Consider the following 11,880-nt stretch of genomic DNA (forward strand, 5'->3'; position numbering starts at 1 on the left):
GTCTTGCACAGGACACAACGGACGTGACGAGGTTGGTACTAGGTGGGGATTGAACCAGGGACCCTCGGGTTGCACACAACCACTCTTCCACTGCGCCACGCCGTCCCCAGTCCTTAGTGGATCTAACATAATAGTGAGAGAAAACCATTGTCAGTAACTATAGTTGGTCGCTACATCTGTGAGTGCAAGTTAAAACTCCACGATGCAAAGCCAAAGCCACTTATCAACAACACCCAGAAACGCTTCGCTGGGGCCGAGCCCATCGAAGATAGACTGATGCAAAGTGGAAAAGTGTTCTGTGGTCTGACTAGTCCACCTTTCAAATTGTTTTTAGCAACTGTGGACATCGTGTCCTCCGGACCGAAGAAGAAAAGAACCATCCGGATTGTTCTAGGTTCAAAGTTGAAAAACCAAGTGACGGTATGGGGGTGTATTAGTGGCCCGGGCATGGGTAACTTACACATCTGTGAAGGCACCAATAATGCTGAAAGGTACATACAGGTTTTGGAGCAACACATGTTGCCATCCAAGGAACGTTATCGTGGACGCCCCTGCTTATTTCAGCAAGACAATGCCAAGCCACGTGTTACAACAGCGTGGCTTCATATTAAAAGAGTGCGGGTACTAGACTAAATTTGTGGTGCAATATGAAGCCTAAAATATGAGAAGGGAGACTGTTGAACAACTTAAGCTGTACATCAAGCAAGAATGGGAAATAATTCCACTTCAAAAATGTGTCTCTTCAGTTCCCAAACCATTACTGAGTTTTGTTAAAAGGAAAGGCCATGTAACACACTGGTAAAAATGCCCCTGTGACAACTTTTTTGCAATGTGTTGCTGCCATTAGATTCTAAGTTAATGATTATTTGCAACAAAAAAAATAAAAATAAAGAAGTTTCTTAGTGTGAACATGAACTATTTTGTCGCCTTTTTTCCTTCAAACACATTGCTGGGTATTGAGGCAGAACAAATACATTTTTGTTCCATCTGACAACACATGGACAAAGATAAGACCTTCTGGAGGAAATTTCTGTGGTCAGATGAAACAAAAATAGAGCTGTTTGCCCACAATACCCAGCAATATGTTTGGAGGAGAAAAAGTGAGGCCTTTAATCCCAGGAACACCATACCTACAGTCAAGCATGGTGGTGGTAGTATTATGCTCTGACCCTGTTTGGCTGCCAATGGAACTGGTGCATTACAGAGAGTAAATGGGACAGTGAAAAAGGAGGATTACCTCCAAATGTCCTTGGGCAAGGGGGTAAAAGAATTAAGACGATGACTGTGAAAATGAGGAAAAAGGAATAGAAAAGTGAGTAAAGACTGATAAAGTAGGTACGAACCTGGACGCCAGACTGTGAAAGATTCCCATTGAAAGAGCATGAAGAGAGAATGCATAGATGTTACAAGCAAGGCCAGAAAAGTTGTCATTTGCATGCAGAGATGGTGCAAACTACACTGATTTGTAGCTATAAATTTTACACATTTTCAACTCTTAATTCACAATCTGTACTCAGTTCGCTACTTCTTTACATAGCCACTTTATTCCCTTCGTACGACCGTGTACCGATTCGCCTCAAATCAAACGGTACCATGTTTTGATTTTTAAGTTGCATTTCGCAAACAGGCAAAATGTGCTGGTTTGATGCTAATTTGCTACAGACTAGCATTAGCAATTTAACATGGCAATTTCAACACCTGTAAATCTACTGATAAAAATTAAGTTACCGTATTTCCTTGAATTGCCGCCGGGGCGCTAATTAATTTAAAACCTCTTCTAACTCCGGCGTTCACCAAAGGCATGCGGTAAATTTAGGCCTGCGCTTAAAAATTTGAGTGTGATGTAAGGACACCATCATGAAAAGCACATTTAATAAAAAAATCTTTATTATGGTCTTACCTTTACTTATAAATGAAGTCCATGCGCAGCTCCTTCTGATCAAAAAGCATCGATAACTTGTTTATAGAAGTCTTCCTTATCTTTCTTCAGTTTTAAAAGTCTCTCTGTCTCGATGGAGATCTTCCTTTAGTTTAGAAAACTGTTTTATTTTAGATATGTAATCCTCCATGTTAAAAGTGCAAGCGAGAGGAAAAAATAAACACACGCTGCTCACTCTTGCCGCTTGTTGCCACTTCTTCTGCAGCCGAGGTAGTCGCAAGAAGGATCACTAGCGCCCTCTACCACCATCATTTAATGACTCGTATTTGACACATGCAGCTACGGTATTTTAATAAAACATAGCTGCTTACTGTTCTTTATAGCATATTCAATAGCTTGGACCTTAAATCCTACTTAATAGCTCTTAATCTTCTTCCCTTTATGCGATTTCAAATTATTAAAATCAGCCTCCTCCATTTTGAAAATGATGACAGGTGAAGTGTCACTCGTGACGTGACGAGTTTGACCCTGCGGAAATTCTAGACATATGCTAATTATTTGGCGAAATGAGTTTGACCTGGTGGGAATTCAAGACATGCGCTAATAAAAATAATATTTTGCGAAACGAGTTTGACCCGGCGTTAATCCTGAGCCGGCGTTAATGCTAAGCATGCGTTAATATTTTGCGAAAGGAGTTTGACCCGGCAGTAATTCTAGGCAGGTGCATACTATATACCCAGCGGCAATTCAAGGAAATACGGTGACTGTATCTAAGTTACACAATACTATATGTTTCCCTGAGTTCCCGGCGAGAGGACAAAAGCTGTCTTTGATCCTACCAAGGAGAAGGCTCGTAAAACACCACTGTGTAGGATGGGAAGCGACGTGAAGGTGTCGGTTTCTTTGATGTATTGTAATCCATAGAAAGATTTCGTCTTGACCCGATATCTACAGAGCGAAGAGGAAGCAAGACCTGACTTCCCTCCAGGCACCGTTTCTTTAAACTGTTTGTAATCAAAGGCGATGGCTGTTTACAACCCCCGCCCCTTAGAAACGGCTGTTACCATGTAATCAGGGAAAGTCCAAATAAACGAGGAGGCTTACAATCTTTCGTCAGTGTGATGAAACTATACAAACAGTACAGTCCAGACGTCTCTCCTCAATTGAGCCGAACTTAATTCTGTCCGATTCCTTGCTTCTTGTCTTGTTTAATATATGTCATCAGTGTTTGAACCTGACAAGTGCAATACTTACAGTACAACACTTTGTAGAGCTCAACAAAAAGATATTGGTAACGTAATGTTGATAGACTTCCTGACTACGGCAACACACCTAGGACACACTGAAACAAATGCATTCTTGGAAATGCGACTCGGGAGTGTTAGAAAAGGAAGTGGAACAACTTGACAGCACAGTTGTAATTATCAGCTTAAGTGTTAAACGTTGAATAAGTAAGTAAAAAATATTGTTCAACAAGTTAATATTTGTTACCTCATGAACACACACAAAAGTACCGAAAATTGGTTCTGTTTATGTACCGGCATTGATTCCCAGATCCCTGAGAAAAGCGCTATATAAATATAATTCACTTCACTTAAAATTTGTATGTTTTCCATTGTTTTAAATACTGGTTCAGGCACCGTTTCAAATGTAAATGTAAATAAAAACAGAATACAATGATTTGCAAATCCTTTTCAACTTATATTCAATTGACTAGACTGCAAAGACAATATATTTCATGATAATAACTGAGAAACTTAATTTTTTTTTGTTGCAAATAATCATTAACTTAGAATTCAATGGCAGCAACACATTGCAAAAAATTTGTCACAGGGGCATTTTTACCAGTGTGTTACATGGCCTTTCCTTTTAACAACACTTAAAGGTTTGGGAACTAAGGAGAGGCATTTTTGAAGTGGAATTATTTCCCATTCTTGCTTGATGTACAGCTTAAGTTGTTCAACAGTCCGGGGTGTCCATTGTGCTATTTTAGGCTTTATATTGCTCCACACATTTTCAATGAGAGACAGGGCTGGACTACAGGCAGGCCAGTCTAGTACCCGCATTCTTATTACTATGAAGCCACGCTGTTGTAACACGTGGCTTGGTATTGTCTTGCTGAAATAGGCAGGGGGGCGCCCATGAACAATTCCCCCAAAAATTTTAAATGTGTACTCGTCAGACCACAGAACACTTTTCCAGTTTATAGCAGTCCATCTTCGATGAGCTTGGGCCAAGCGAAGTCTGCAGCGTTTCTGGGTGTTGTTGATAAATGGCATTGGCTTAGCATAGTAGAGTTTTAACTCACACTTACAGATGTAGCGACAAACTGTAGTTACTGACAGTGGTTTTCTGAAGTGCTCATGTGGCGATATCCTTTACCCGCTGTTGTCGCTTTTTAATGCAGTACTGCCTGAGGGATCCAAAGTCCATAATATCATCGCTTCGATGGCCATGGATGAAGCGGTAGCTGTCCAAAGTCAGGACCCGGGGTAGACCGCCCGTCTGTGCATCGGTGGTGACAACCTGTCTCGACTCTGGATGATCTCCTGCTGGCCCCACTGTGGACTGGACTCTCACTATATTCTGCTAGATCCACTCGACGTCCATTGCACCAGTCGCCCAGGGCGGGGGTCCTCAAGGTTTTGTCATTCTCCCATTGGGTTGAGTTTTTCCTTGCCCCGAGGATGTCGTTGTGGCTTGTGCTGCCCTTTGAGACACTCGTGATATAGGGCTATATAAGTAAACATTGATTGATGGATTGATTCAAATGTTCCTGAGCCCATGTGGTGATATCCTTTACACGCCGATGTCGCTTTTTGATGCAGTACCGCCTGAGGGATCCAAGGTGCGTAATATCATGGCCTATGTGCAGTGATTTCTCCAGATTCTCTGAACCTTTTGATGATATTAAGGAGTGTAGATGGTGGAATCCCTAAATTCCTTGCAGTAGCTGGTTGAAAAAATGTTGTTCTTAAACAATTTGCTCAGGCATTTGTTGACAAAGTGGTGACCCTTCGCCTGAGCATTTCATGGAAGCTGCTTTTTATACCCAATCATGGCACCCACCTGTTCCCAATTAGCCTGTTCACCAGTGGGATGTTCCAAATAAGTGTTTGATGAGCATTCCTCGACTTTCTCAGTCTTTTTTGCCACGTGTGCCAGCTTTTTTTGAATTCTAAATGAGCAAAAAAATCACCAAGTTTTCCAGTTCGAATGTTAAATATCTTGTCTTTGCAGTCTATTCAATTGAATATAAGTTGAAAAGGATTTGCAAATCATTATATTCTGTTTTTATTTACCATTTACACGACGTGCCAATTTGGGTTTTGTACGATACAGTTCTACACCACTCGACTGACAAGGATATCGCTATTTCACTGATGTTTTGGCCAGTGAGTGGATGTCAACGCTGACTTGTCTGTGCGCTTAAACAACAAGAGTGCATCCACCCACCTCTCCAGCTCGCTGATCTTCTTGTCTTTGTCGTTCTTCTCGTTTTCCATTTCCCGCAGGATCTCCAGCAGGCGGTCCACCTCGGCTTGCGCTTTCCCAGAATCCTCTTTGTGGCGTGCCACTTCCTGTTCCAGGCTCTTAATGCGCTCGGCCAGCTCGGTGTTGGCCTGAGCCTCCAGAGCTGCATTCTGAGCCTGGAAGAAAAAGAAAATATAATGAGTTGGGGAATTGTGTTAGATGTAAATACAAACGGAATACAATGATTTGCAAATCCTTTTCAACCCATATTCAGTTAAATATTCTACAAAGACAAGATATTTGATGTTCAAACTGATAAAAAAATTTTTGTTATTGCAAAAAAAATCATTAACTTTACAATTTGATGCCTGCAACACGTGACAAAGAAGTTGGGAAAGGTGGCAATAAATACTGAGAAAGTTGAGGAATGCTCATCAAACACTTATTTGGAACATCCCACAGGTGGGCAGGCTAATTGGGAAAAGGTGGGTGCCATGATTGGGTATAAAAACAGCTTCCCAATAAATGCTCAGTCTTTCACAAGAAAGGATGGGGCGAGGTACACCCCTTTGTCCACAACTGCGTGAGTAAATAGTCAAACAGTTTAAGAACAACGTTTCTCAAAGTGCAATTGCAAGAAATTTAAGGATTTCAACATCTACGCTCCATAATATCATCAAAAGGTTCAGAGAATCTGGAGAAATCACTCCAGGTAAGCGGCTTGGCCGGAAACCAACATTGAATGACCGTGACCTTCAATCCCCCAGACGGCACTGTATCAAAAACTGACATCAATCTTTAAAGGATATCACCACATGGGCTCAGGAACACTTCAGAAAACCACTGTCACTAAATACAGTTTGTCGCTACATCTGTAAGTGCAAGTTAAAGCTCTACTATGCAAAGCAAAAGCCATTTATCAACAACATCCAGAAACACCGCCGGCTTCTCTGGGCCCGAGATCATCTAAGATGGACTGATGCAAAGTGGAAAAGTGTTCTGTGGTCTGACGAGTCCACATTTCAAATTGTTTTTGGAAATATACCACATCGTGTCGTCCGGACCAAAGGGGAAGCGAACCATCCAGACTGTTATCGAAGCAAAGTTCAAAAGCCAGCATGTGTGATGGTATGGGGGTGCATTAGTGCCCAAGGCATGGGTAACTTACACATCTGTGAAGGCACCATTAATGCTGAAAGGTACATACAGGTTTTGGAACAACATATGCTCCCATCTAAGCGCCGTCTTTTTCATGGACACCCCTGCTTATTTCAGCAAGACAATGCCAAGCCACATGCAGCACGTGTTACAACAGCATGGCTTCGTAAAAAAAAAGAGTGCGGGTACTTTCCTGGTCCGCCTGTCTCCCATGGAAAATGTGTGGCGCATTATGAAGCGTAAAATACGACAGCGGAGACCCCGGACTGTTGAACGACTGAAGCTCTACATAAAACAAAATTGGGAAAGAATTCCACTTTCAAAGCTTCAACAATTAGTTTCCTCAGTTCCCAAACGTTTATTGAGTGTTGTTAAAAGAAAAGGTGATGTAACACAGTGGTGAACATGCCCTTTCCCAACTACTTTGGCACGTGTTGCAGCCATGAAATTCTAAGTTAATTATTATTTGCAAAAAATACATAAAGTTTATGAGTTTGTGCCTGTTTAATGCTACCAAGAGGCATAGTAACATTAAACAGGCACTGAGTGAGCACAACATGTCCATCATGTCCTCATGTGTCATGTCTTAATTTTATTTTATTCGGACTATAATGTGCAATAATGTTATATGTATGTGTGTATATATATATATTCATATATATGCATATATGCATGCGTGTGGATATATATACATATATATAGATACATCTCTTATTTCTATCTTTTTTTTTACTATTTATATTACCATATCTTATATGCACCTTAGGGGGTCTGCTCCAATTTCGTTGTTCTTTGAACCTGTTCACTGCGATAATGACAATAAAACTCTATTCTATTCTGAACATCAAATATCTTGTCTTCAATTGAATATGGGTTGAAAAGGATTTGCAAATCATTGTATTCCGTTTATATTTACATCTAACAAAATTTCCCAACTCATATGGAAACGGGGTTTGTAATTACATGACACAGGATCACCCTGGAAGTCTTTTTCCAAGTCGCGCATATCTCACCCTCTTAAGTTGGTTCTCCACTTTGAGACATTCCTCCCTCTTCTGCTCGAGAGCAATCTCCATGCTCTTCAGCTTGGAGTCTTTCTTCAGACCGGATGAGGCCAAGGACGAGGCGTGCTCTTTCAGGTCCAGCAGAGAGGTCTGTGCACACCAAAAGACAAACGACTTATTATTAAACCATTTATTTTCATTGCACCGGGATGATTTCCCTCCTCTCTTTTGTGCTAGTTGATCACCTCTCTGTCCGACAGGTCTCCCTGCAGCAAGCTGAGTCTCTCCTTCAGCTCCTTCAGCTCCTTCTTTGTACAATCCAGCTCCTCGGTTTTCTCCCGGTCGTCTCGGTCTCGCTGCTCCTTCAGTCGTTCAATGATGCGCTCCTACCAGAAAGGTACAGGACAAAAACCCACAAACATATAACATTGGGCTATCAGTATATTCATAAATGTATATAAATATACTAGATACTGTATATACATCGATACATAAATATATGTAAGTATAGATAAACAGAGAGATAAAGCGAAAGAGAGGGAAATAGATCGATATATATATATTTATACATACAAATTTCTCGAATCCTTTCGTCACTTTTGCTGAAATAAAAAGGACTGGGAACACATGTAGCATCTATTTCTAGTGTTATTGTCAAAAGGTCGAGATTTTTTCTAATTGTCAAAAAGTCGGACATTTTTTTGTCAAAAAGTCAGGATTTTTTCCAACTATCAAAAAGTCTGGATTTTTCCAACTGTCAAAAAGTCAGAAAAATTTTGGGGTCAAAAATTTGAGATTTTTTCTGTGTCAAAAAATGGGGATTTTTTGTAAGTGTCAAATGGTCTGGATTTTTTGTAAGAGTTAAAAGGGCGGAATTTTTTGTAAGTGTCAAAAAGTCTGAAATTTTTTTGTCAAAATGTCTGGATTTTTTTCCCCAAGTGTCAAAAAGTCTGGATTTTTCTACTGTAAGTGTCCAAAAGTCAGACATTTTTTTGTCAAAAAGTCGGAAATTTTTGGGTCAAAAATTCAGGATTTTTTTCTGTGTCAAGAGGTCGGGATTTTTTCTAATTGTCGAAAAGTCAGAATTTTTTTTTTATCAAAATGTCTGGATTTTTTTTCCAACAGTCAAAAAGTCGGGATTTTTCTACTGTAAGTGTCCAAAAGTCGGAAATTTTTTGTCAAAAAGTCGGGATTTTTTCCAAGTATCATAAAGTTGGAAATTTTTCGGTCAAAAATTCAGGATTTTTTTCTGTGTCAAAAGGTCGGGATTTTTTCCAAGTGTCAAAAGGTTGGGATTTTTTCCAAGTGTTGAAAGGTTGGGATTTTTTCTAAGTGTCAGAAGGTCGGGATTTTTTCTAAGTGTCGAAAGGTTGGGATTTTTTCTAAGTGTCGAAAGGTTGGCATTTTTTCTAAGTGTCAAAATGTCGGAAATGTTTTGGCAAAAAGTCAGGATTTTTGTAGGTGTCCAAAAGTTGGAAATTTTTGGGTCAAAAAGTCTGGATTTTTTCCAAGTGTCAAAAAGTCGAAAATGTTTTGGTCAAAAATTCAGGATTTTTTTATATGTCAAAAGGCCGGGATTTTTTTCTTAGAGTCAAAAAGTTGGGATTTTTCTACTGTAAGTGTCCAAAAGTCTGAATTTTTTTTGTCAAAAAATGTTTGATTTTTTCCAAGTGTCAAAAAGTCGGAATTTTTTGGGTCAAAATTTCGGGATTTTTTCTAAGTGTCAAAAAGTTGGAAATTGTTTTGGTCAACAAGTCGGGATTTTTTCTAAGTATCAAAAGGTCGGGATTTTTTTCTAAATGTCAAAAAGTCTGGCTTTTTTTGGGTGCAAATATCAGCAAACCTTTTCGGCGAGAGACTCCTCCAGCGTGGTGAGGGCGGTGTCTGTGTTGGAGGTGTCGGTCTGCAAGGACTTGACTCTCTCCTTCAGGCTGCTCATCTGCTTTTCCTTATCCCTCAGCTGCTCCTGCAGGTTTTCGATCTGCAGAGCAAACATAACGCTGAGCTACTTGACCGCCGTAACTGTTCCAAAAACGCTACGCGCCGAGACTTCCAGGACAAACTCACCTTCTTCTGCAGCACATTGACTTTGCGCTCCTTCACCTCCAGCATGTCCTTAAGATCGTGTATCTCTCCATTGAGCGTTCCTTTCTCCTCTGAGACTTCTTGGATCTGCTTACTCTTTTTATTTAAGGTGGCTTCCTTCTCTTCTAGGCGCAGACGCAAGGCATCCACCTAATCAGGAAGAATACACGAGGCGTCCAAGGCTATGATCAGGGCGTTAATTATACTGTATATACTGTACCTACATATATATATATATATATATATACTGCCTTACCAAGGAATGTTTGCATTATAAATCTAAGAACAGTTTAACCACTAAATAAATATCAGTGAAATAACAAATGGTACACTGCAAAAAAAATAAACCAGGATATCCTATATCTTAGCTGTTTGACAGTCCTCTGTTTGTCAACTCGCATGTTTTCCAGCAGCCTGCATCTCTCGGTCATTGAAAAAGAATCGTTTCCAGAGAAAATAATTTGACAGCAACCCTGCTGGAGGGACTACATTTGTCAACCAACTGCACTCTACCTCTGTCTGCAAAATGGCGGCTCTCTGCTCCTTGGCAGTGAGAGATTCCTTGAGGACTTCGATGTGCTGTTTGCTGTCGGAAAACTGGTTGGTCAGCGTCTCCAGCTTGGTCTGCAGGCCGAGCAGCTCCGTGTCCTTCCTGGACAGGTCTTGCTTCACCTGCTCCATCTTCCAACAAAACAAGAGCGGCAATGAGAAACATGAACATTCTATAACACATTTATCCTGATTGTATTAGGTACGTGATTTGAATTTCATGAAAAAGACTGAACATAAGCTGGGGGTCTGGGGGATCAGGTCCCCAGCCAGGTCCAGGACGGTACCCATGGTATGAGGACAAGGGAGGTAAACCCCCTAAGCTCCTGGTTTTTCAGTAAAAATTACAAGAAAGTTTAAATAATTGAAAAATTATTAGAGTTGACATAAATACATAGCCCATTAATCCAAAGTAATCACTATGTCTGTTTCAGTCACTATGTTATTTAGTCACTACAGTATTTACAACTTGTGTTCACATCCACAGGAACCACATGGGTTAGCCTACTCTATCGGTATTTACAACCTTACTAGTGTTCACTTCACAGCCACAGATGGTTCATCTACTTATTGACATTATTTACACATTACTTGGTCTGTTTAGTCACTATGTTATTTAGTCACTAGAGTATTTACAACTTGTGTTCACATCCACAGGAACCACATGGGTTAGCCTACTCTGTACAGTATTTACAACCTTACTAGTGTTCACTTCACAGACACAGATGGTTCATATAATTATTGACATTATTTACACATTACTTTGTTTCAGTCACTGTTATTTAGTCACTCCAGTAATTACAACTTGTGTTCACATCCACAGGAACCACATGGGCTAGCCTACTCTATACAGTATTTACAACCTTACTAGTGTTCACTTCACAGCCTCATATGGTTCATCTACTTATTGACGTTATTTACACATTACTTTGTGTCAGTCACTTTGTTATATAGTCACTACAGTAATTACAACTTGTGTTCACATCCACAGGAACCACATGGGTTAGCCTACTCTATCGGTATTTACAACCTTACTAGTGTTCACTTCACAGACACAGATGGTTCATATAATTATTGACATTATTTACACATTACTTTGTTTCAGTCACTGTTATTTAGTCACTCCAGTAATTACAACTTGTGTTCACATCCACAGGAACCACATGGGCTAGCCTACTCTATACAGTATTTACAACCTTACTAGTGTTCACTTCACAGCCTCATATGGTTCATCTACTTATTGACGTTATTTACACATTACTTTGTGTCAGTCACTTTGTTATATAGTCACTACAGTAATTACAACTTGTGTTCACATCCACAGGAACCACATGGGTTAGCCTACTCTATCGGTATTTACAACTTTACTAGTGTTCACTTCACAGACACAGATGGTTCATATAATTATTGACATTATTTACACATTACTTTGTTTCAGTCACTGTTATTTAGTCACTCCAGTAATTACAACTTGTGTTCACATCCACAGGAACCACATGGGCTAGCCTACTCTATACAGTATTTACAACCTTACTAGTGTTCACTTCACAGCCTCATATGGTTCATCTACTTATTGACGTTATTTACACATTACTTTGTGTCAGTCACTTTGTTATATAGTCACTACAGTAATTACAACTTGTGTTCACATCCACAGGAACCACATGGGTTAGCCTACTCTATCGGTATTTACAACCTTACTAGTGTTCACTTCACAGCCACAGATGGTTC

General features: G+C 40.1%; 1 protein-coding gene across 5 annotated transcripts in view; it reads right to left on the reverse strand.

Annotated features, from left to right (window-relative positions):
* LOC133549077 (ELKS/Rab6-interacting/CAST family member 1-like) overlaps positions 1-11,880 on the reverse strand; it is a 76,279-nt gene that overhangs the window by 22,939 nt on the left and 41,460 nt on the right. For all 5 annotated transcript variants that reach the window (XR_009806021.1, XR_009806020.1, XM_061894181.1 and 2 more), the window contains exons 8-13: positions 10,114-10,281; positions 9,583-9,750; positions 9,359-9,496; positions 7,761-7,901; positions 7,525-7,665; positions 5,336-5,529 (exon numbers count right to left, since the gene is read on the reverse strand). Coding sequence is in view for 3 of the 5 variants with exons in the window: in XM_061894181.1 (XP_061750165.1) it covers positions 5,336-5,529; positions 7,525-7,665; positions 7,761-7,901; positions 9,359-9,496; positions 9,583-9,750; positions 10,114-10,281 (950 nt within the window). In the remaining 2 variants the exon portion in view is untranslated. The remainder of the gene's footprint in view (positions 1-5,335; positions 5,530-7,524; positions 7,666-7,760; positions 7,902-9,358; positions 9,497-9,582; positions 9,751-10,113; positions 10,282-11,880) is intronic.

Source organism: Nerophis ophidion, linkage group LG03, assembly GCF_033978795.1.
Source record: "Nerophis ophidion isolate RoL-2023_Sa linkage group LG03, RoL_Noph_v1.0, whole genome shotgun sequence".
NCBI lineage: Eukaryota > Metazoa > Chordata > Actinopteri > Syngnathiformes > Syngnathidae > Nerophis > Nerophis ophidion.